The sequence below is a fragment of the Dendrobates tinctorius genome, unplaced genomic scaffold (genome assembly GCF_039654945.1).
Source record: "Dendrobates tinctorius isolate UK_male_01 unplaced genomic scaffold, ASM3965494v1 ptg000203l, whole genome shotgun sequence".
NCBI lineage: Eukaryota > Metazoa > Chordata > Amphibia > Anura > Dendrobatidae > Dendrobates > Dendrobates tinctorius.
The window spans coordinates 20,590,765-20,617,500 of NW_027361870.1; the positions used below are offsets into that span (position 1 = coordinate 20,590,765).

Here is a 26,736-nt window from a genome sequence, read left to right on the forward strand (position 1 = left end):
AGGTTTTACCTGCACGTCAGGGGTTAATGTCTTGAGCTCAGTGCAGGCTTTGACCTGCATGCCTGGGGTTAATTATTGTGGCCTCTCTTTGGTTCAGGGAGAGCTTCTTATAGCCCTGGGAAACTCCAATCCCTGTCAGTTATACTTTTGCCTTTGGCCGAGTGTGGTGACCCCTGTGTGCCTGTGCCTTGTGCCTGTCTTCTAGCTTGCTTATATGGTTCTGGCCAGGTTCTGTTCCCCGTTGTGAGTTTGCCAGTTGATTCTGTACTATATATCTGTTTCTCTGGTTTCTGACTTCTTGGCTACGTCCTGACTGTCCGTTCTCTTTAATCCCTTGGTTCTTTCGTGCTATCTCCTGCTTTGACCCCGGCCTGATCTGGTCACTTCCCTGTCTATGCCCCTTGGTAACTTCGTCCTGTAGTTACCCTTCTAGGAGTTTTCCTGCAGCTCCTAGCGCTCCGGAGTTTAGGCCACGCCCCCAGCAGTCATGTGCTTCAGGCCCTGTTACGCCTGTTTCACATTTCCGTCTTTCAAGGTCAGTCAAAATCCGCCAGGGGATTAAAAAATGGATCAATCTCCGTCATGGGCCAAACTGATGCCACTGGATCTGTTTTGTATACGGATCCGCTGCAGCCGGCAAGAGGTTGAAATTTAAAGCAACCGCGACGAGAGAGAGAGAATTTTTTCTTTCTTTCTCACAGCCTTTCTGGAATGCTATTCAGGGTTAAAATCCCTGCCAGGGCAAGTCTGCCTGGCATGCGCAATACAAAATAGCGGACCGTCGCTCTCAAAAAAAACGTTTCAGAGTCCGTCTCCTCCGTCTAAATCCACCGCTAATGTAAGTCTATGGGGGGAAAAACGGATCCGACAAAAAAGGGGCGGATCCGTTTTTTTCTAAAAGTGGCGGATTTTGACTGACGTCAAAAAACGGAAATGCGAAACAGGTCTTAGTCTGAAGCATGCATCTCCTCTGCTGCTTCCCCGCTTCACAGGTATCTTAGAGCACAGTTTATCTTACTCAGGACGCGCACTGGCTCTGTGAGCAAGTGCAGTGAGGTGTTCCTGACAATACCGTGCCACACTGCTGGGAATTACAAGCACGTCCCAGTGTGACGGTCAGTGGAGTGCGGGGTACAGGTTATGTTTAAGGGAAGCTTCATTATCATCTATCACCTAATCACATGGGTGAGAGAGTTGTAGGGAGAAGCATTTGTGGTCGGACCCCCATCAATCTAACATTGATCACGTATACTGTGGCTACAGGATCGATATTGACTTCTAACAACTGGCATATAGTGTTTGTTGTGGTCACTAATATGGTGTGCTCATCTTCTGTGTTCACGAGCACACTGCTCCTCTGCCTCACAGCCTCCTGCTTGCCCGGGGAGCAATGCGCTTCCTGAAGATTGACAATTCAGATGAGTTGCCATGTCGCCCCACTGGTTAAAATTTTGGGCTCTCCCATGCTGCGCGAGGAGACTGAAGCTGGTCAGATCCAGCGACCCAGAAGGTTTCAGATCAGCCCTTGCAAATTTTAAAGCAAAGCGCAATGCAAGCATTGTGATTCTGACCAAGAGTCTATCCACCACTGATAGGCTGCAGAGGTAACCAGTAACCTAGGCAACAAGATATTAATTGTAAAATTAAAAATGCCGTTCTTGATAATGAAGAGAATTTTTAATAGAAGGTAAATTACAAAGAAGCTTGTATCTAAAATCTTATGCAATTGCATCCATTTATCAAGTCGAGGCATCTCCTTTAAGGTACTTCTCATGGGCTGGTGTGACGGTAGTGCTTCGGAAGATGGCAGCAATGTGCCGGTCTGTCAGTGTTACACATTACTGTGTATTTCATAGCATTATAGAAGCAATCAATCTCCTCTTCTGATCCTATACAGTGGTAGATAAAAAGTAAACTTCTTTTGGAAATGTCACTGTCATTAGAACAAAATATGGATAAAACAATAGCACAGGCAAATATATAAAAAAAAATAGTAACAAATCTTATTAGAAAAATCCGCTTCTTTCTCCACTTCTTTTTTTTTTTTTACTGTCTTTTGAACTCATCATTCACTCTGCAAAACAGCTAAAATCCAACTTGTTGTTTTATGCTGTACTTTGGGAATGTCCAGTAATGGATTTGGCCCATTTGGATTTTAGCTAGAATACTGTAAGTAATACATTCCATAGGATGAAGCTCCCATTGTCCCCAGCGTCCTGTTTGCTGAAGCGGGGGCATATGATCCTGCTTGATTGACATTTCGCACCAGTGGCATTGTCATGAGGCTGGTCCAAACTGAGGTGTCCAAGGCCGCTTTATCTCTGCTGCATCTGAGGAGCGCTGGGGTCCCTGAAGATGACCGGCTCCAGCACCTTCAGAGCACCGCTTACTCGCTCGGTAGAAAGGAGCTTATTGTGCTTTTTGCCCAGTAGACCGTCTACCCTCTGATAGACTGCTGAGGTGGCTGGTAATCTAGGCAACACGCAGAGTAGATAGAATTGAATATCCATCTGTTCTTGAGAATGGAAAGTACTTTCAATAACAGGGGAATTGCCAGACTACTTGTTTTTACAGGCCTTTTAGAATTATATCAATTTTAATTAAAGAGATTAACCCTTTAATGTCCATACTAGTCAACGTGTGGTTATAATTTGAGCATTTGCTCGTTTGCTTCCACAGCTTTTTTTTTTTTCTTGGCATAGGGGCCACAGCCGCCGGATGTTCAAGCTTCATCTTTAGCTGATTTGACCCAGTAAGATTTTGGCCCAAACCAAGAGTCGATTGACAACCTATCATATGGTGATCTGGTGATAATAATACGATCTTTCAGTCCCCCTATCATTACTCAATGTCTGCAGCACATCCCTGGTGTACACAGGTAGATTTGCTTCTGACATTGATGATTTTAGGCACACGTCCACATTCGGGAAAGCCATTGAACAAGCGTTTTGCTTGTTTATCCTCTGATCTCTGCCCTTTTTTACATAGAATAACAAATGGGGACATGCCTTCTTTTGAACACTCAGTTGGCTGAGTATAAGCCTGGATAAAGGTGCCCAGAAACGTCAGTTGTAGTTTTTCCTTCCCCAATTGTCCCAGTATTCAGATAACTTTCCTTCCTAGTAGTAAATACGGTATGTGCCCTACTGTCCTCTTCACTTCCTCTTCCCAGTGGCCTGCTCAAGGCCACTACTTCCTCAGGTACAGCAGTTCCCTTGCCACTTCCCCAATAATCAGATCAGACTTTCCTATATCCCTAGTAGTCAAAGCAGGTCTGCCAGTAATCACAGCTGCCCCCTGCCTTATGTCTACAGTAGTCCTAGGACCCCTCTTTCCAGTAATCACAGAAACTCTTTTAACTCTTCCCATTATTCAGAGTCTCTCCATACTAGACCTGGTAGTTCCCCTACCCACTCCCCCCCCCCCCCCCCCACCTCCATTTATAAGTCACAGCAGCACCCCTTAGTAATTAAAATTATTGATGCCTCATGCATCAATCCATTCTGGGAGAGATGAAGCTTGATGCTTTCAGTGACAGAATGTAACTCTATGTTTTGGGCTCCATGTGTGTGACCCTGGACTTCCAATATCTTACCATGTGAGATGTGAAGACCAAACATTGTGAAATTTATTTAGTCCTGGATTTTACAAGGATTAATATTTAAGAATTGACTTGGTCCCGTAATCCAAGCACTACAGCAGTAACATAATCTTGCAACAAAAATCTGTAATGAAAGGAACATAAAAGGTCAAATGACTACATAAACCTGAAATCCCCCAAATCTGTACAGAAGTGATTTAGCTTTTGTATGTTGGATGTAATTCCTTTTGTGGAAACTAAACTTACAGTGAAGATGTCATAGATGTCCACATTATATTTGGAGATCTATGTTGATCCTCATAATAATAGGGCAGGACAGTACATATTTTATAATCAAGCAAAGATAGTCCTTTAGCTAATCCAGCATGTGACCTTTGGTCTCTTTATTGGCATTTGGTATCCCTCAGCTCAAGATGACAGTGTGATTGCCTCTGGCAGAATATAGGATGCAGCATGTGCCATCTGTGTGCTCCTAAAGGTGTGTACAGAGAAGCAGAAGGGAATTGCATGAAGGAGCGGACCAGTTTTTCTGGCCACAAAGCAAACTGCTTTGTGTAGAGGTATATGTTTTCCTCTATGTAGATATCTAGCCTCTGAACTAATTTTAGTTTATCTCCTAAGATAACATCAATTTCCAATAGTTTTATCATCACAGGCAGGATTACTGAAAAGTAAAGGCCCTTTTACATTTAGCGATGCACCAGCGATCCGACCAGCGTTATGACCTGGTCAGGATCGCTGGTGCATCGCTAAATGATCGCTAGTGAGCTTCCACACAGGAAGATCTCATAGCGATGCAGCAGCGACGCAGCGGACGATACTTACCTTTCACACACAGCGATCCAGACGTCCTCCCGCCCACGTCCAGCGTCGCTCGTCTCACATAGCAGGAAGCAGACGACGAGAAATGGAGCCGCCCGATCTCGCGCGATGAGCGACAGACAGCGGGGGAGCCAGTCGGAGGTAAGTATCACACATAGCGATATCGCTAGTAATATCGCTATAACGTCACAAAATCAGTGATGTTTTAGCGATATTGCTAGCGATATCGCTATGTGTAAAACCCCCTTAACACAGGATCCACCATTCACAATAGGTGATGGAAACCACTCTCCTCCACCCTCCCTGCACAGTCACCTCCGCCCAGGTCTTAGACCATGCTCACAGCATTCTTCCATGCAAGTGATAGTCATCTTCTGATTGAGAATTGCTAAGCCCATAAGGCTGCTGTAGAGCAAATCTCTTAATTATACCAATCAGAGTAGCAGCTCAGGTAAGATCGCTATCGCAATGAAAAAGTAATACAGATTAAAACATAATGTACCATCTACAACCAGCTTAAAGGATATCTGTCACCAGATTTTCGATACCTAGGGGCAGATACTCCGATTCCAGTGATGTATCACTTACTGGGCTACTTGCAGTTTTGATACCATTCCTGCTTTTTCTGCGGCAGATCTACCAGTTCTCTGAATACTGAGCCCTGTATAACCCCTCCAACACCACTGACTGGCTGTGCTCTGTGTACACTGTGCATAGGCAGAAAGCTCAATAAGTGGCGGGGCAGGGTTATACAGAGCTCATGGATATGGACTACATGGCAGCAGGTTTACTAGTCTCCTGGTGATAAAACAGTGATTTTATCAGCAGTAGGGATGATTGAATAGCTTTGGATAAGTGCTTACCCGAATAGCTATAGCGCTTCCTGAATAGCTGCCTCGGGAACCTGGATACCTGGAGCACTCCCGTTAATCAGCTGTTCGGCGCCGCAGCTGCATGTGTCGCGGCTGCGTGATAGTCACAACAAACATTATACAATATGCAAAAGAAGTTGCACTCTATCGTACTAAAGCATGTCAATGTGAAATATATCAAATATGAATAGCTATACGGCTTCTGAATACTAGGGAAATAATAAGACGCTTTGCACATAATGGGGCCAAATCATGCCTGCCCATTAACCAACGTCAAGGTGGTCTCAAAAAATTGATGGGTCCCTATCAATATGAATAGCTCATATCTCATTTTTTCCTAGTATTCAAAAGCTGTATTGCTATTCATATTTCATATTTTTCATATGGACATGATTTCGCACGATAGTGCCACTTTTTTGTATATTATATATGGAGGTAGCTGCTCCTAGTTTGCACCTATTCACACTAGTTTGGATGTGCCAATCAGTTTTTTGTTATTAGTCTCAACAAACAGGCTCTCCATGCATGTGTTGTGACTGTCACACAGCCATGACACATGCAGCTGCGGCGCCGAACAGCTGATTATCAGGAGCGCTCCAGGTATTCGGGTAACCAAGGCAGCTATTTGGGAATCGCTATAGCTACTCGGATAAGCTCTTATCCGAAGCTATTCTATCCTCCCTAATCAGCAGGAGATGATCAAAACTATAGCAAGCAGCCCAGTAAGTGACGCATCACTGGAACCAGGGTCTCCGCCCCTACATCATGCAGATCTCGGATTAGTTGGTAAATGCCTGGTGACACATTCCCTTTAAAATATTATCCTTCAGAATATAACAGTCTTCACAGTATCTCTCAGTAGTTATCAATTCCCAACATTGGCATTCTGGCATATGGTGGCGATGTGCCCAGGACTACACTAATTCCATTAGGTTATCCTGTCACCTGATGCAGTACCACTGCCACCCGCCTCCCCATCACTGAACACATCCATTTCTCATGAGAGTCACTAATTGCTAGGGACCTGAGAGTACATGGACCATGTAATTGCACAAGTTGCCATGTTTTGGTTTGAGGCCATCTTAACCTCAGGCCATGTGAATCCCATATAAATGCTAATGTGACATATATTATAGTTAGTCAGAATAATTTTATTTTGTGATCCTATGTGTACACAAATGAATGAGTAAAAATAGTTATCTAATTTTGTTAATGCATTCTCTTGTATTGATCCCGAGTTATAGAAGGTGTTAAAAGGGTGGTCCGAAACCAGCTAAAAATCTATTTAATGAAAAGAAAAAGCAAAAAACACAAATAAAAAGTAGAAAGTACTTCAGTTTAAAAAAAAAAAATCTATTTAATGTAATAATCTAGTCTTTACTTCTAATATCCCCTTAACCCCCAAGGGTGGTTTGCACGTTCATGACCGGGCCAATTTTTACAATTCTGACCACTGTCCCTTTATGAGGTACGCTTCCATGGATCCCGGTGATTCTGACATTGTTTTCTCGTGATATATTGTACTTCATGTTAGTGATAAAATTTCGTTTATATGACGTGCGTTTATTTGTGAAAAAAAAATGGAAATTTGAAGAAAAATTTGAAAATGTAGCAATTCTCCAACTTTGAATTTTTATGCTCTTAAATCACAGAGATATGGCACACAAAAAACTTAAGTAACATTTCCCACATGTTTACTTTACATCGGCACAATAACCAAAAATTTTTTTTTTTTGTTAGGAAGTTATAAGGGTTAAAAGTTGACCAGCAATTTCTCATTTTTGCAACACCATTTTATTTTTACGGGCCACATCACATTTGAAGTCATTTTGAGGGGTCTATATGATAGAAAATACCCAAAAGTGACCCCATTCTAAAAACTGCACCCCTTAAGGTGCTCAAAACCATATTCAAGAAGTTTATTAACCCTTCATGTGCTTCACAGGAATTTTTTGAATGTTTAAAAAAAATGAACATTTAACTTTTTTTCACAAAAAAATTAATTCAGGTCCAATTTTTTTATTTTACCAAGGGTAGCAGGAGAAGTTGGACTGCAAAAGTTATTGTGCAATTTGTCCTGAGTACGCTGATACCTGATATGTGGGTGGGGAACCACTGTTTCGGCGCATGGCTGAGCTCAGAAGGGAACGAGCGCCGTTTGACTTTTTCAATGCAAAATTGGCTGAAATTCAGATCGGACGCCATTTCACGTTTGGAGAGCCCCTGATGTGCCTAAACAGTGGAAACCCCCCACAAGTGACACCATTTTGGAAACTAGACCCCCCCCCCCCCAAGGAACTTATGTAGATTTGTGGTGAGAACTTTGAACCGACAAGGGCTTCACAGAAGTTTATAATGTACAGCCGTACAATTATGATTTATTTTTTCCACAAAAATGATCTTTTCACCCCCAATTTTTATTTTCCCAAGGGTAACAGGATACAAAAGTTATTGTGCAATTTGTCCTGAGTACGCTGATACCTCATATGTGGGTGTAAACGACTATTTGGGCGCATGGCAGAGCTCGAAGGGAAGCAGCGCCATTTGACTTTTTTGGCTGGAATTGAGATCGGACACCATGTCGCGTTTGGAAAACCCCTGATGTACCAAAACAGTGGAAACCCCCCACAAATGACACCATTTTGGAAACTAGACCCCCCCCCCAAGGAACTTATCTAGATGTGTGGTGAGAACTTTGAACCCCCAAGGGCTTCATAGAAGTTTATAACGTACAGCCGTACAATTAAAAAATCATTTTTTCCACAAAAATGATCTTTTAGTCCCCAATTTTTTTATTTTCCCAAGGGTAACAGGAGAAATTGGACCCCAAAAGTTGTTGTCCAATTTGTCCTGAGTACGCTGATACCCCATATGTGGGAGAAAACTACTGTATGGGCACACTTCGGGGCTCGGAAGGGAAACATTTTGGAATGCAGACTTTGATGGAATGGTCTGCGGGTGTCATGTTGCCTTTGGAGAGCCCCTGATGTACCTAAACAGTGGAAACCCCCACAAGTGACCCCATTTTGGAAACGAGAACCCCTAAGGAACTTATCTAGATGTGTGGTAAGCACTTTGAACCCCCCAGTGCTTCACAGAAGTTTATAACGCCCGGGCGTGAAAATAAAAAAATCATATTTTTTTCCACAAAAATATTTTTGCCCCCAATTTTTTATTTTCCTAAGGGTAACAGGAGAAATTGGACCCCAAAAGTTGTTTTGCAATTTGTCCTGAGTAGGCTGATACACCATATGTGGGGGTAAAACACTGTTTGGGCGCATGACAGAGCTTGAAACGGAAGGAGCACTATTTGACTTTTTCAACGCAGAATTGGCTGGAATTGAGATCAGACGCCATGTTGCGTTTGGAGAGCACCTGATGTGCCCAAACAGTGGAAACCCCCAATTCTATCTCCAACCCTAACCCCAACACACCCCTAGCCCTAACCATAGCCCTAACCCTAGCCCTAACCCTTATGGGAAAATGGAAATAAATACATTTTTTTTATTTTATTATTTTTCCCTAACTAAGGGGGTGATAATAACGGGGGGTTTGATTTACTATTTATGGCGGTTTTTATTTTTGGCAGCTGTCATACGCTAAAAGACGCTTTTTATTGTAAAAATAGTTTATGCCTCACCACATTTTGAGAGCTATAATTTTTCCATATTTTGACCCACCGAGTCATGTGAGGTCTTATTTTTTGTGGGACAAGTTGACGTTTTTATTGGTACCATTTTCGGGCACGTGACATTTTTGATCGCTTTTTATTCCGATTTTTTTGGACGCAGAATGAACAAAAACCAGCGTTTCATGAATTTCTTTTGGGGGGTGCATTTACACCGTTCCGCATGCGGTAAAATTGCTAAGGTATATTTATTGTTTTTTTTTTGTTTGTTTTTTTATTTCCAAAATATGAATTTATTAGGGAATATTTTTTTTTTTTTTTTATTTATTTAGCGATTTTTTTAGAAACTATTTTTACTTTTTTTTTTTAACTTTATTACAATGTCCCAGGGGGGACATCACAGATCGCTGTGACAGATCAGCGATCTGTCACAGGCATTGAAGCAGACTTCCTCATGCCTGCGTTTTGCAGGCAGTGAGGAGCCAGCTCCCTGCAGGCCCCCGAAGGTCCCCGCCGTCATTTTGGATCCGGGGACCTGCAGGGAAGGAGACCCCACAGCGGCGCTGAACATTGCGCTGCTGCTGGGGTCGCAGGGAAGCACGGAGGGAGCCCCCTTTCTGCCGATGCTTCCTTTAACCCCCGGTACACTGCGATCGTGTTTGATCGCAGTGTGCCAGGGGTTAACGTGTTGGGGGTGGTTCGTGACCGCCCCTGACACATAGTGCCGGGTGTCAGCTGTGATAATCAGCTGACACCCGGCTGCGATCAGTGGCGCTCACTATGTGAGCGCCGCTGATCGCTATGACGTACTATCTCGTCCTTGGGAATTAAGTTCCAGGGCACATGGACGGGATAGTACGTCATATGGTAGAAAGGGGATATACTTAAATTAAAAACTCCCTATCGTTCACTCACTAACTGCTTTATTTTTTTTTTCTGCTTCCTGCATGATGACTCTTAGTTTGAGAACCCCCAATTCATGCTTAGGTTTAATCTGTGTAATGGCTATGCTCCTATTTTGTATGCATATCATCTTGTACTTCAGTTCATTTTTTTTTCCGGTTCAGTAGAGAAGATAGCTGTTTGTAAAAGGTTAGTCTGCAAAAGAAGGAAGCAGCTGCCTCTAAATAGTAATTTCATTACTTTCTGTATGCAGACAAATTTATAAAGAAGTTACAGCATTTACCCCAGTTGCTGTTTGTAGCCGCTCCTTCCTGCTGTTCCGTAATACACAGGAATCCATCTTCCATTGCTCCATATATACATCCAGCATGATGTAAGACAGCAGTTAGGCCGGGTTCATACGGCCATGTATTCTCTCATGCAGAGAATCGGGATGATTTTGCTGATGTCACTCCAAGTGTCACCTCACATGAGCAAATTGAATCACAGGTGTGGAGAAGATGGAGAACTTAATTTCTCCATCTTCAATGTCTGCGTTTGCAGTAATCTGACTGCACTCGGATGACATCCGTGTGCAGTTCGATGTTTCACACGCACCCATAAACTTTTATGGCTGCACGTAATCTGAATATCGGATTATCAGATCTGCACTCCCCCATAATATAACATTGGGCCGAATATTCTCCGATGAAACATCAGATAGCACCCGGCTGTGTTATGCGCTCATCTGAGGGAGCCCTAAGGCAGCAGCAGATATCCACTGGGTTTCCAAATTCCACACTACCAGTCTCCCACTGCCAATGGTCTTCCAACAGTCTTGAAGGAGTTCCCCGAGATGCTTAGCACTTGTTGGCCCTTTTGCCTTCACTCTGCGGTCCAGCTCACCCCAAACCATCTCAATTGGCTTCAGGTCTGGTGACTGTGGAGGCCAGGTCATCTGGCGTAGCATCCCATCACACTCCTTCTTGGTCAAATAGCCCTTACACAGCCTGGAGGTGTGTTTGGGGTCATTGTCCTGTTGAAAAATAAATGATGGTCCAACTAAACGCAAACCGGATGGAATAGCATGCCGCTGCAAGATGCTTTGGTAGCCATACTGGTTCAGTATGCCTTCAATTTTGAATAAATCCCCAACAGAGTCGCCAGCAAAGCACCCCCACACCATCACACCTCCTCCATGCTTCATGGTGGGAACCAGGCATGTAGAGTCCATCCGTTCACCTTTTCTGCATCGCACAAAGACACGGTGGTTGGAACCAAAGATCTCAAATTTGGACTCTTCGGACCAAAGCACAGATTTCCACTCGTCTAATGTCCATTCCTTGTGTTCTTTAGCCCAAATGTCTCTTTAGCCCAAACGTCTCTTTAGCCCAAACGTCTCTTTAGCCCAAACGTCTCTTTAGCCCAAACGTCTCTTTAGCCCAAACGTCTCTTTAGCCCAAACGTCTCTTCTGCTTGTTGCCTGTCCTTAGCAGGACAGTCTCCTCTTAACAGTTGTTGTAGAGATGTGTCTGCTGCTAGAACTCTGTGTGGCATTGACCTGGTCTCTAATCTGAGCTGCTGATAACCTGTGATTTCTGAGGCTGGTGACTTGGATGAACTTATCCTCCGCAGCAGAGGTGACTCTTGGTCTTCCTTTCCTGGGGCGGTCCTCTTGTGAGCCAGTTTCTTTGTAGCACTTGATGGTTTTTGCCACTGCACTTGGGGACACTTTCAAAGTTTTCCCAATTTTTCGGACTGACTGACCTTCATTTCTTAAATTAATGATGGCCACTCGTTTTTCTTAGCTGCTTTTTTTCTTGCCATAATACAAATTCTAACAATCTATCCAGTAGGACTATCAGCTGTGTATCCACCAGACTTCTGCACAACACAACTGATGGTCCCAACCCCATTTATAAGGCAAGAAATCCCACTTATTAAACCTGACAGGGCACACATGAGAAATGAAAACCATTTCCGGTGACTACCTCTTGAAGCTCATCAAGAGAATGCCAAGAGTGTGCAAAGCAGTAATCAAAGCAAAAGGTGGCTACTTTGAAGAACCTAGAATATAAGACATACAGTATTTTCAGTTGTTTCACACTTTTTTGTTAATTATATAATTCCACATGTGTCAATTCATAGTTTTGATGCCTTCAGAGTGAATCTACAATTTTCATAAGTCATGAAAATAAAGAAAACTCTTTGAATGAGAAGGTGTGTCCAAACTTTTGGTCTGTACTGTATCTGAGAAAGCTTTATATTTTGGTCTCTTCTTGAGGTTTCGGAGGCTTTCGTTATGCAGCACTGCCCATAATAAATGCAGTGCTAGGAAGCCATGTTTGCTTTTCCTACATTTTGGTGGACACTTTTCTGGACATAGAATTGCCATATATTCTTCACCCATTCTGACGAGAAAGAGTTAAGCCCTAATCTGACTTTCGAGAACAATAACCTTCCGTGGCTGATTATAATGCATTGTTCTTGTAATAAATGTCTTGCTCGGAGCTACTTTTGAGTATGATTAAGATTCAGCCGCGCCGTGGAAATTGAAGTACATTGTTTTCTTTTCTGCCTTTTCTTCCTCTCCCCTAAAGTCGCACAAATTGTTTTATCTCGGAGATGTACATTCATAATCCAAAGGGCAGATTGAAGAGATGTTGGAGCCTGGGGAGACATTTAATTATGTTGTGCTCATCGGCCCTTACAGCATCATAGAAAAAGAAATCTCACTTCCAAAGCTTGTTGATTACGTTTTGCAAACAGATTTGATTTATGTCACTCAACAATTTATAGTCGTAGGCAGAAATCTGCCCGTCCCTGCCATCAGTCACGGCTGACCCAAAACCAGTCGGAGAATGTCTTCAGTTATAAGGGTGAAGACTCTGCAGCATTCTGCTACTTTTGATTGTTGTAAGTTGTACATTTACCGCATCTTCATGAGTTTGATAACACAAATGTGATGGAAGTGTTATGTGCAGTCTTACAGTTTGTCCGCTACATAGTTATGAAATATTAATGTTAGATACACTGAATATCTTCTACCTCAACTGCACATTCCTAATCCTTGAGTGGCAGTAGCACAAGAGACCTAGACAAGAGTTTTGTTTCCTGCAGTTGTATATAAATTGGCTACCAAGATCATCCTGGGAGTGTTTGCTGTGAGAGGGGAGGAGAGGGCTGCTTGGCTCACAGTCCAGTCCCAAGGCGCTTATAAAGATCACACAAGTCGAAGCACTAGGGAGAAATGAAGAAAGTGGAATACAGAGAGGTCAGTAAGAAAGGGAAGGAAGAACCACAGAATCTCTGCTTTGGGTTGAGATTACCTTTAAAGGGGTTGTCCGGTCAAAATCGATACGTCTGTCGTCTTTGTGACTACAGGCTTGAATAAATTACCCTAGCGCACGCAGTGTGCGCTTCAGGGATTTGGTGGTTTCAGACCGGAGAACTCATTCTTACCCCTGGAAAGTGGGTACGGTCTCGCTCCCCATACAGTTATAGGGAGCGAAGGTTCCCCCTCTAGTAAGCCACACCCACTGGCCGCCCGTGTCACTGGTCAGGGCTCAGCCTTGCCTCTACTGCAATGCCTTGCACATGGAGTATGCGACATAGCGAATCAGTAAAACTATGCTACATTTCTAATTGGAGATATTTGCTAATATTGTTGTTATTATTACACCTACTACATATTGGGATAGGATCTTGGAGATGGGAATACCTCTTTAACCCTTCTCCTGGAATGTAACACAAGCCAAGCACTAGAGGCCGGACCCCATGGAAATTGAGCTGTACGCTATAAAAGATGAAATCTCTCATTGCCGGAGAATGCCAGCAGATAGAAAAAGCAAGTCCGCTACAAACTTGCTTATTTCCATGCTGCCAAACTAAAACAATTTAAAAACTTGAGAGTACTCCTTTTATTTTTGGGTACAGTGGACCTTTGTCTTTTTGTTACATAAAGAGCATTAATAGAGGCATGACTTGGCACAGTGTCTTGCAGATGGCATGCCTTGGGTTACTGCTGTTCATTTAGTTTTAAAGAACTAAAATAAACATTAAAAGGCCAATAGCAGAAAATAAAGGAAGAAAATGAATGGTTTCTGTTGGCATGGATTGTCTCATTGTGATTGCATTAGTTTTCCAGATGAACAACCACTATAGGTTTCTGGCAGTAAAGCTGTTAGGCTAGTTCCAGAAGTGCTCAGTCTTTTCTATAAAACCTACCACTACCCCAAATCTGTCCAGAAGGGATATATAATGCATCACTTGGGACAGATCGGTGTTTATTTTGGTGGCGTTGACGAGGAAAGTTATATTTTACACTTACCAGCTTTTATGTCTCTGAACATTAATTATAATACCGATAACTTATATACTCATGTCAGCCATCTGTGTTATCTGGTATTCCTGCTTAACGGATAAGAACAATAGTTCTAAAAAAAGAAAGAGTTCCTAATAAAATAGGTGATAAAATATATATGTACATATTAACGGTAACCTGTCACCTGAAAAAAATGCTATTAACCTGCAGTTATGGGATTATTCTTCAGGTTAATAGAGTTATTAACCTGCCTGGTGCCGGCACTTAGATCCCCGCTGCCTAGGGGAAATTAAGTTTGTTCCTCTCGGCAGCGTTCAGGTCATGGGGGCGGCCTCGACACGTGTTCAGTGACTGCTCTGTATAGAGAGCGGCGGGTGTAACTGTGCTCCCGGTTCTCACTGACCGCTCATTCAGCATTAGGGCTGGTTGTCAAGTCAGTGTCGGGGGGGGGCGCAGTTATAGCAGGAGACAGGTGTGAATGATTCCGTAAGAGGCACTCACCTGTTAAGGAATTGGCAGCATCTTACGAGTGGTGTGCTCCTCCATGTGCTGGAGACTGGAGGAAATGTTCTGGCTTGAGGAATACCACAAAGCCACCCATTTTGGCAGAGGTGAGAGAAACTGGTGTGAAAACGCTAAAAGGCGCAACATTTTGCGACTTTTCAAAGCAATTTTCATCCGAAATTGTGCTGGTGAATCGGCGATGTGTATGTCAGTGTGATAAATGTATGCTCAAAGGGGTCTAAACCACTGTGATCTTAACTGACTTTTAGAAGGAGAGCCTTATAAATAAGTAGTGCGCATGTTTAACCTCCACTGCATTCCCCATGTACGGGAGCTGTGTCATGCATGCGCATCACCCCTCCATTGTTGGGGCCGGTAGATATCTCATCCTTCCAACCCACAGTCTATGCAATTATCGCCTATTCTGTGTGTTCATAGGAAACCTCTGCATTGGGTTTGTGCGTTTCCCTTTGCTTGTGTGGGTTTGCTCATCACACTCTGGATTCTTTTCTACTGATAGGTTATTTGGTTTCTCATGCTGTTAACCCAAGAGGGAAATTAGGCTGCATGTGAATGTGTGTTAACAATGCATTGTCTCATTTCAGCTTTGCTCCATGGTGCCCGGCATGTCAGCAGATGAAACCAGAGTGGGAGGAATTTGCAAGAAGTCCTCTCCTTGATATCAATGTGGCAAAGGTGGATGTGACTGAAGAGCCAGGTACAGTCTGGTGCTTCTATACAGTGACATTTCTGCTCTCGATGTCTGTACATGTTGTCCATTTAAGGTGTGTGTTTGTGCTTGCTGTATTCACATTCAGCCTTGTGTTACGTCGTCTGGGAATATTTTAGGTGCAGGCTATTTACTGCTATAACATAGGCTCATCAACACAAACACTTAGGCTGAGTTCACACTAGGCGTGTTTGCTGTGTTTTTTTTATGCAAATTTTCAGCTGTGCTTTAGGCTATGTGCCCACGTATGCAGAAAATTTCTGCTTCAAAACCGGACACCTTCCCAGAAAACGCGCGTTTTATTTCCACGCGTTTTTTGCTTAAAAACCACGCATTTTTGATGCGTTTTTTTCCGCGCGTCTTCTGACTCATAGAAAATAGCAAAAACGCGGACTTTTCCGCAAAATTATTGAGCATGCTGCGTTTTTGGTCGCTAAGCGTTTTTTGAGCGGAAAAAAACGCATCAATGTGCACAAAAAGTGCTGAATTCATTTAAAATGAATGGGATGCTTCTTTTATGCGTTTTTGAAGCGTTTTGACCGAGACAAACGCTTCAAAAACGCTTAAACGCTTACATGGGCACACAGCCTTACAGTACCAGAAAAGTCTGAAATTTCAGAAATCTCATGCACGCAGCTTGTTTTTTTTGTCATCTGGATTTTGTGCTTTGCATGTTTTTTTGCACAATGGAGCATGTCAATTATTTCAGTGTTTTTTTTTTTTCTCCAAGAACGCAGGTATCCGATTTTGCTGTGGTTTTTTTGTGCCAAAACCTGATTCTATAGAATAGGACTTTTTTTTTTCAACACTAAACTTTATCAGCATGCACAAGAGACAAATCTAGCATGCCAAAACCGAAGCAAAGAAACAAGGAAGCATGTTTTTTTTCTGCAGCTTCTTTCCTGCCAAGAGATCAGGTTTTGCTGCTGAAAATAAACACTAAAGAAATGCCTAGTGTGAACTTACCTTTATAGTTGCATGCAGAGGCACGATGCTAATGATATTACATCTGCCCCCATGTAATGCTTAGCGCTGGCTACCATATATACTGCTGTATAAGCTGAGTTTTTCAGCACGTTTTTTGTGCTGAAAATGCCCCCCTCGGCTTATACACGCGTCATTGTCCCAGAAGATGGTGGGGAAGGGGGAGCAGCAGAGCAGTGGGTTACAGGAGGCAGGAGCCGGCGGCTGCGGCTAGAGCATGTGCCCACTGCTAAAGAGAAATGAATATTGCACTGGCACTGAATATTCATTTCTCTTATAGCACGCCCAGTTACAGCTGCAGCCGCCGGCTTCCAGCACCTGCCAGGCTATCACAGGTGCTCGCTCATTAAGGTAATGAATATTCACCTCTCTCCACTCCCATAGGCGTGGAGAGAGGTGAATATTCATCCCCTTAATGAGCGGGGACACGTGGCTGCTCGGCTGCAGGTGCTGCCGACACCGGAACGAGATGTTGCAAGGCCGCTCAGGGAAGATGAGGATTTTTTTTAAATGCTTTTCTCATGGGGGCCACAGATGCAAGGATAGGGATGAGGAGCCGTGCAGACAAGGATGGGAATAAGGAGCCATGCAGGCAAGGATGGGGATGAGGAGCCATGCAAACGAGGATGGGGATAAGGAGCCATGCATACAAGGATGGGGATAAGGAGCCATGCATACAAGGATGGGAATAAGGAGCCATGCAAACGAGGATGGGAATAAGGAGCCATACAGACAAGGATGGGGATGAGGAGCCTTGCATACCAGACTTATTCTTGAGTGAATACGTTTTCCCAGTTTTTTGTGGTTCCTAGGCTTATACTCGGGTTGGCTTATATAGAAGTATATACGGTACTTTATTCTTGTAATATGCCATGGTGACCCAACAGTCCCCTCTCTGGATTAATGCAGATCTGTCAGCAGATTTCACAATGCAAACTACATATATTATAAAAATAGATTTTCTTTTACACCTGATGAGGCTTGTGTTCTTATTTTGAAAATCCATGTCAGAATGGCTGTATAATTCATTGTGAAATGTTAATCTTAGTCTCTGCCCACTCAGCCTGATTGACAGCTCCTCAGTGTCCCTCCTCCTTGCTGCTGCGGAGATCTCACAATGCTCAGTATTAGCTGCAACAGTCAGTCAGTCTGGATGGAAGGAGACTGAATACACTTGCAGTCACAAACTCTCTCACTCAGTACCTGGACTATAGATTTTACAGCTATTCTGACTTTGTATTTTCAAAGTAAGCACACCAGCCTCTTTAGGTGTAAGAGATCTATTTAATAATTTTTGTATTGCAAAGTCTGGTGACACATCGACTTTAAGCTGTTCTTAATATAGACCGTTATCAGTACAGTGTTAGTTCCAACACGGAAGTTAGCAGAACGAAGGAGGTACATACAGCACCCCTCATTGTTTATCAAGCACGACATTGTACATCTTGTAGTTAGAGATTGGCAGACGCCTGAATGTTGGCGTCCGGAGGGTTCAGCCGAACAGTTACAGAAAGTTCGAGTTCGGGTACCAAAACAGTACCCGGACCCCCTTCACTTGAATGAGGGCCTGAACAGCCAGTGTTTGCCACGCTGTCATGTACATGGCAGCACGGCAAACATCGCTTCTGATCGACGGTAAAATCAACCCAGCCGGTCAGTTCCCATGCTGTCAAAAGACAGTGTGAGTGTGCAGCTGTGATCAGAGTTATAAAGTTTACCTCCAATCACTGGTGTCGACTGATGGGACTACTGCTCCCTTGAGCTGACCCCTGCTGCCGCTAATAACAGTGAGAGCATGGGCGGCTGATGAGAGTATTCCTCAGTCTCGGCTCCTGCGCTATAAATAATTTTAAAAAAACGGCATGGGTTCCCCTGTATTTTTAATAACCAGCCAGGCAAAACCCATAGTTGGGGGCTGCAACCCTCAGTTGTCAGCTTCAGCAATGCTGGTTATCAATAATAGAGGGGTCCCCACGTAACATTTTTTAAATTATTTAAATACTTGAAAAAAAGGGGTGGGGCCCCCCATTTTGACAACCAACCAAGCTAAAGCAGACAGATGGGGGCCGATTTTCTCAAGCTGGTAAGGGGCCATATATTTTGTCCCCTCAATCTGAAAAATTGCAGCCCAACTGTTTTCCCCAAGATATGGATTTACGGCGTGGGACAAAACGACAGACAGGTGAGGACTATTGTTGTTTTTTTATTTTTGTTTTATTACAGGAGAAGAAGGATTCGGTGGAATTAGGCGTTAGGTGACTGTGCACAATCCTGCTGACAGGTTCCCTTTAAAAAAATATTTTTTGTACAACACTTCCATTGCTATGTTGTTCTTGTAAGAATTTATCTTTAAGGCTGTGTGCCCACGTTACGTTTATTGCTTAAAAAACACTAACAAAACGCAATCCCATGAAATCCTATGGGATTCTGCAGTTGCTGTGCCAATGCTGCGGATTTTTCCGCTGCAGAATTGCATAGTGGTAAAATCCGCAGCATGTCCATTAATTTTGCGGAATCGCGGCGATTCCGCCGCCATAGGATTGCACTGAAGCGCTCACTTTACGCATGTGGCTATGCCCACCATGCGTAAAGTGAGCGCTTCATGTGCGGTTGGTACCCAGGGTCTGGAGGCGAGGAGACTCTCCTCCATGCCCTGGGTACCATATCCTGTAAAAAATAGAATTAAAATAAAAAATATGGATGTACTTACCCTCTGTCGGCCCCCGGAGTCCTCCCGGCCCTCAGCGGCGCGGTCAGCAACTTCCACACCCAGGGATGCATTGCGCGAATGACCTCTGATGACGTAGCAGTCTCGCGGGACCCTCTACATTATCAAAGGTCATTTGCGCAATGCATCCCTGGGAACGGAAGTTGCCAGCAGTGTTGATGAGGGCCGGGAGGACACCGGGGGCCGACAGAGGGTAAGTATATCTTTTTTTTTTTTTTTTTTTGTTTTGTTTTTTAATATTTTTAACATTCTATCTATCTGCATAGGCAGCATCAATAGTAAAAAGTTGGTCACACTTGTCGAGCACTATGCTTGTGTGTGACCAACCTGCCACTCACTTTTGCAAGCGATGCTTCAAATCGCTTGGAAAAGCGCTAGCATTCTGCAAGCTAAAAACGCTTGCAAAACGCTTGTGTTTTGCGGGAAAAAGCATGCGAATTCCGCATGCGTTTTACCCGCGTCGGAGAGTTGCGGAAATGCTGCGGACAATTATGCAGCATTTCTGCAACGTGGGCACATAGCCTTACAGGTCTGTGACCTATAAACCGTTCAATCAATTGTCATGTTCTATACATCTGGGCTGTGTTTCTCCCTCCCCCCAGCAGTCAGCTGTCATTGCACAAGGAAACTGCATTCAGTTATTTATCTCTGGCAAAGGCCAGTGCGGGGAAGGACATATTGATGAGGCTGGTGTGCTAACTTTGAAACTCTTTATTGGACTGGCTGTAAAATCCTGATGGTTAAAAAAACATTTTTAAGTCCATTTTATTATTAGGCAGGAATACTTTAATAATGGATTATACAGCCATTCTGACATGGATTTTCAAGTAAGTATAATGGCCTCATCAGGTCGGAGATCAAATTAGTAAAGTATATACTTTGTATTTTGAAATCTGGAGATAAATCCGCTTTAAATTACTAAATAGGCAGAGAGGGTTAAGGCCCCATCACACACAGCGAGATTGCTGATTTTGTGACGCATCAGCCATCTCGCTGTGTGTGGCACGCATCAGCGACCGGCCCCCCTGCCGGGTATCGCTGATCGTGCAGGAACGTCCTGGGCCAAATTTTGATCGTTAGTCTCCCGCTGGCCAGCACGCATCGTTGCGTGTGGCAGCGGGAGAGCAACGATCAGCTAGCTCCCAGCACTGTAAGCAGACGCTGGGAGCTGGTATCCAAGGTAAATATCGGGTAACTAAGCGCGCACGGCGCTTAGTTACCCGCTATGTACCTTGGATACCAGCGTGCTAGCGCTGGGCGCTGGTATCCAAGGTACACAGCGGGTAACTAAGTGCCGCGCTCTTAGTTACCCGATATTTACCTTGGGTACCAGCGTCCTCGCTGGTCCTGATCGCTGGTGAGATCTGCCTGTTTGACAGCTCACCAGCGATCCTGACCAGGTCGTATTGTTGTTGGGATCGCTGGTTCATCGTTTGGTGTGAAGGGACCCTTAGACACAGGCGGACAGCCCTAGTGTGTGTTTAGACCGCTTGGCTCGTGGTGTTTTATTTAGAAATTTTCGTATGCAGATTTTCTGTCCGCATGGCGGGGAGTGAATCTGTGGTATATTCCATGGACAGCAGAGCGTATTGACACGTGGTGCAAATTTTAAGTATTAGGAAAGTGAATAAAGTCACTGATTTCACTGTTTTAGGATTGACACGTGGTGAAAATTTTAAGTATCCATACGGTGTTTAATGTCACCAATTTCACTGTTTTATGGGTGAAATCTGCAACAAATTGCATGACAATATCAGCTTGGGAAACACAGATGTTTGCTGTGGAATTTCAGCTAAATTCTCTGCCTGATCCACTACTAAAAAAAATCTGTTCATGTTCATGTACCTCTAACTCCAGAAAAGAAGGGCGAGCCCAATCAGCAGAGAGCCACAATAAGTCTTGGCACGACGGGTCAGAGCATTCAGTACAACAGACGTCCATGTATCCAAAATCCAAGTTGGAAAAAACACAGGCTAAAATAAATACTTTGTCTTATTTTACAATCATGGTCCATAGAGGAATGACATGTGGTGGCGGCGACAAACTTACCAGGAGCAAGGCATGATGCCAAAATGTGCAGGAGTGCTAATAACACGCGTGATTTGGCTATGCACCATGATGGTAAAATGAGACAATGATGTATCTTTCTTTAGTTGGACTTTGCACTTATTGGACTTCTATTTCCAGGACACTTTATACTGCAGCTAATATACTGACCAGGGTTAGGACATCTTGCCAGCAGATCATGAGAGGGCCAAGGACAAGCAGATGTTTCTCCAAGATCGGCTGTCATTTGTCAGTCCGCGGCTGAGCATATTCAAGGCCTCTTTGCAATCTGCTTCCATATAAAGTATTAGCACCCAGTAGTTCTGGCATTTCTAATCCCAGGCAAGCAGCTATTATTCATCTGAATGATCGTCCACTTCGTACACAGCATGGATGGTTTGGTCTCTGAGGATCCCTTTATAATGTATCTGTCTTGTTTTATCCTAAAGGATTTAACATAATGTGATATTTTTTGGTAATATTATTGTTCCATAAACATCCTTTAGCACTCCAGCTGTTGTGAAACTACAACTCCTAACATGCCCTAATAGTCGTTTCACATCAGTGGGAGAGCCAAAGACTGTGGGTCCATGAATTATGGTCTTCAGAAATATTTGTGAAAAATAATGTACTTTGTGAGGCCACTCCATAATATGTTCTCCACACCATTGTTCTACAGTGTTTAATAATGCCGGGAACGTGGAGGAGCGAGGGATTCTTGACGCCTGTTCTAGTAATTAGTAGGGTTCCCCACTATCATACATCTTTTATTTTCATCAGAGATATTTGTGAAAAATAATGTACTTTGTGATGTCACTCCATAAAATGATCTACTTACCGTGCTTCTACTGTGTGAAGGAGCGAGGGGCGGTGGAGGAGTAGTGGAGGAGCGAGTGGCAGTGGAGGATCAGGGGGCGGTGGAGGATCAGGGGGCGGTGGAGGATCAGGGGGCGGTGGAGGATCAGGGGGCGGTGGAGGAGCAAGGGGCGGTGGAGGAATGAGGGGAAGTGGAGGAGCGAGGTGCGGGAGTGGTGGAGTGAGGAGCGAGGGACTGTGAGTTTCTGTTCTGTTAATCAGTAGGGCTCCCCACTATAATACATCTATCGATTGTTCCTTGGAAAGGCGCTGCATGTCTTTTTTGAGTGATATCCTGGTTAAAGATCGATGCAAATCAGATTGTAACTGATTACAATACATGATGTTTCTGCTTTTTCTTAGGACTGAGCGGGCGTTTCTTTGTCACGACTCTTCCAACAATATACCAGTAAGTATTACCTTACTTTATAGATTTCAGATTAATTGGAGTCAGGAGGAAGGCATTTTTTTCCTAATATCAGAAGTTATGATTGGGAGCTTTTTCACTTCTGGATCAACACTGCAGGAATAAAACCAGAGCTGTAATTTCGGTGTAAAATAAAAAAAGCGTCACTTACAACCTGTGACTTGGATGGTTTGCAGCGGTCACTTGGTAGTGAGATGTAATGTGCGGCTGATGACAATACTGCAGTTTTGTTGAAACAGATTTTTTTTTCTCACCTTACCAAGTATTTAACCCCACACAGTAATGACGCCATATGAAATATTTTTTGTACAATGCTTCTATTACTATATTGTTCTTGTAAGAAATTTTCTTTTACAGTTCTGTGACCTATAAACCGTACGGTCAATGGTTATGTTCTGTACATCTGGGCACTCTTTCTTCCTTGCCCGACGGTCAGTCAGCATTGCAGAGGGAAGCTGCATTCAGCAATTTATCTTTGCAGCACTATAGTGAATGTGACCTACGTCGCAAGGGAATGGCGCATCCACTGTAGCGTAGGTCGCATCCACCGTATTTCTGCAACCTGGCAGTACATAAGATAATGCCTCAAGGCAATCAGGCTGCCACCTTGTGTCAGTCTTGGGAACTCCATTCTAGTTCTGATGAAGGTCCAACATCAGCACTGAAACGTTAAACTATTTGGATTGCCACTGAAAATAATTTGTTTCACTGCAATTTGAGTGCCGAGTTCCTTACTTGCTAACGGGTTGGAACCTTACTTGGGCACCCCATCTCCTAATCAGGGGGTGCCGTATATCTCTACAAATATACTTATACTAAATGTATACATGCCATAATGATTCTTCCTAAAATCAAGGCTCACTGGGCATCCCCTGCCTTTACTTTTATAGTGGCAGCATTAGGATCCAAACATTTAAGTAAGTTCCAAGGTATATTACTGGTTTAAGGAAATTCTCAAGTAAATTGACGAACTCAGGATGCGTCATCACTATCAGATCGGTGAGAAGTCTGACATCTGTCCATCACTCCTACTGATCACCTGCTGCTATTAGCTGTGACAGTAGCAGACTGTGTGATGTGTAGTGACCGATGCAGATTACTGCACATCAATTCCTATAAAAGAGGATAGGAGCTGATCTGCAGTAGCCATCAACCGCTTCCACACATTGTAAAGAACTGCACAGTGTCGCTCCATTCAGTGTTTAATCCCAGTTGCCCCCAGAGCTAATAAGAGCTGATCAGTGTGGGTCCCGGACAGCCACAGATCTGATATTGATTACCTATACTTGGTTCTATGCCATGATGACCTCTATAATGTCCCTGTACTCGGCTGACTCATTTGGCACAATTTTATTTTTGGCTATATTTTTTTTTTTTTTTCACTCAAATTTCAGCACATATAATCCGCAATGAAATTAACTTGAAAATCGCCCACAAAACGCCTCCTGTTTGCGATTGAAAGTCCGTTTTGACATTCTCACAGCGGCTGATTTTTCTGGCACTGACATGGAAACTACCTCAAGTTGGGATCTGGGACTAATTCTCGTGTGGACCATCTGTGGGGGGTGCACATCCGTAGCAGAAATCCGATGGCCAGCCTCATATTTCTGCTTCAGATTCCACACAAATACACAGACCTCTGTGTGAACATGTCCTAAAAGAAGATAACATAATACGTAGTTGCTACTTTTCAGTTCAGTGTTCAGAAATAGTTTTCTATAATAGAATAAATCTAAATTATAAAAGATGGAGATGAACTTGATCCGTGAGAATTCTGCAGCTGTGCCTTATATGTTTCCTTTGCCTCCTAGTGTTGTGGACGGAGCGTTCCGACGTTATCATGGCTCAAGGATGGCCGAAGACCTTCACACATTCATTGTAGAGCAGAAATGGAAAGTGATAGAGCCGGTGGCAGGATGGCAATCGCCTTCATCTGTCTTGTAAGACAAAAATAAATTAAAAGCTTACCATAAAGTAACAGTCCACATTAACACCATATCTTTCTAGGTCCAAAATTTTACACTGATTTCTTGCTTTATCTTTTCTGATACAGACCTCCAGATTCAATGCATAAGTAAGATGACCAATCTCGTACATGCTCTATTTATGAGATAGGGCGTCAGTATTACATCCACTGACCAGCTGTTTTAGGTTTTAATCTAATATTGATGACCTTAGTCCTGGAAAAGCCCTTTAAATTCTCCCTAGTGGCTTTTTTGAGCAGATAGTCTTTAAGAGACCAGGTGTGTTCTATGAAAGGGATTTAATGGGTAATGTTTCTCCTTGCAGATAGTGACATGCCAAGCCTGACATGCCAAGGTGAGGAGACTTTTAAGCCTTGCAATACTCCTCTGGGAAATATGCAAATTGTCTCTTCGAGGTAACATTTGGTACATACTGCATTCAGCAGTGGTTTGATGGCTTTTTGTCCAGTATTTCAGTGAGAATCCCTGAAAACTAGGATTCGGTTGTCTCCCTGATGGAGCCACTCATTACATTGAGACAAACAAGATTGAATTAGACCCCACTTGTGCTCCTTAGGGCGGTGTTTTTCGTTTCAGGGGGCACAAGAACATAGTCGACTACACTCTTGCACTCACCTGACAAGTTGGGAACCATCAATGAAGGCGCGTTAAGAGAGTCCATTCAAATCCAGTTTGTCTCGTGATAAGTGTCTTCCATCCTGTTTTTCAGGGATTCTGACAGAGGGCCTGGATGGAAGCCATCAATTCCAGTGCTGAATGCAGTGTGTACGGGTCTCACCTGTATGTATGGCCTATGACATATCTGTGTTAGGCCGGATTCAAACATCTAAGTTTTGTGGTCCGAATATTGGCTGCGATGAACGGTCTCCTGACCCAAACTCAGCTTCCTCATAGGCATATATGGAGCTATCAAGCTTGGGTCAGGAGATCTACGATCCTTCCATGCTCGGTGGCTGTACTCTGACCCCAAAACATGGATGTGTGAATCCGGATTTAGTAAATACTAGTATTCCCTAGCAAAATTAATGCATTTTGCCATTCCGTTGTCATTATTAATGACGGAAATGTGGGAATAAATTGATAGCGAAGCAATACATTTCCCTTGGGTAAGGGTTTTTCCTGCTTTATATGGTGGAAAGTAATAAAAGTAGTAACTTGCTCAACTGATCACCTGCACTCCTGTTTCACTGCTTTCTGGCTCACTTGCTGGACAATTACTGCACACCGTAGTGAATAACACATCACCGCTACATCCAGTGATTGGCTGCAGTGGTCACATGTCCTTTCAGACGGCATATGGAAAAATCTCTACATTACGCTGCAAGGGAAAATTACTTACTGGCCCAGACATTTCCCTACAAAATCATTTGCCACATTTAGAAAGGGCTTGTCTTCTGGTCTGTACTGAGGGAGAGAGAAGAAAGTGTAAAGATAAACCGTAGTCTCCATATACATTTATGTGGCCATTATCTAAGACAGGTCATATAATAATAGCGTACAGTATAAATAGCCTGTAGTAACTTCATGCGTCTCACTCATAGTTGGCACGGAGCGCTCTCACAGGCATTTCCTACAATTATGATCAGCGGGACTTTTATTTGAAAAATTGATTGTAATCTTCAGACAAAAGACAAACAGCAGGAAGAATGGGATCCCGAGTTATATTTAGGAAGCAGACAGAAACTTGGGATGAATACAAGATTTTTGTGATGCAAGTGAACCATGCCTCCAATAATCCTCTACTAATCTAATCTAACCAAGGAGGAAAAATGCTCAAAAATCCACTGGTGGGGAATTTAAAGGGCTTGTCCGGGACTTAGGTCATCAGTGTTAAATTAGAACCTGCAGACAGGTCCAATTGCAGCGGACACAGACAATGGAGAAATTTAGTTCTCCATCTATTCTCCTGTGCTGCGATGCGATCATAGGAGAAAATCGGATTGCACTAAGGTGACCCCTCAGATCAAACTGGCAGCATAATGATCCCGATCCTCTCACGTGAAAAAATATACGCTAGTGTGAGCGAGCCCTAAAAGTGAGAAAACAAGAAATGTCTCGAATTAAAAAAATAAATCAAACTTCATAAGTGTGTAAGGATTCGTATCATAAAGAAGTAAGAAAGAAAGCATGCCATGCGTGATGCAGCGGTGGGGCTGATGGTGAGCATCACTCAGCTCAGAGTCACCGGCTGAAGTCATCCTGGTACTTGACGACCCTCCTGGCGATCATTTTGTCATTCACATGCAGCAAGCGGTTTACGAGGGATCGAAACCTATATAGTTTGATTATAGAGTATTCGGTGCATTGTAAAACATGGTCCAGGCCATGTGGCAGATGCATAACTAATT

At 43.4% G+C, this 26,736-nt stretch overlaps 1 protein-coding gene across 1 annotated transcript in view; it reads left to right on the forward strand.

Moving 5' to 3' along the window:
• The window catches only part of TMX4 (thioredoxin related transmembrane protein 4), a 78,949-nt gene that overhangs the window by 11,892 nt on the left and 40,321 nt on the right, over window positions 1–26,736 (forward strand). The window contains exons 2-4 of the mRNA XM_073553866.1: window positions 15,239–15,351; window positions 22,340–22,385; window positions 24,215–24,343. Coding sequence (XP_073409967.1) covers window positions 15,239–15,351; window positions 22,340–22,385; window positions 24,215–24,343 — 288 coding nt within the window. The remainder of the gene's footprint in view (window positions 1–15,238; window positions 15,352–22,339; window positions 22,386–24,214; window positions 24,344–26,736) is intronic.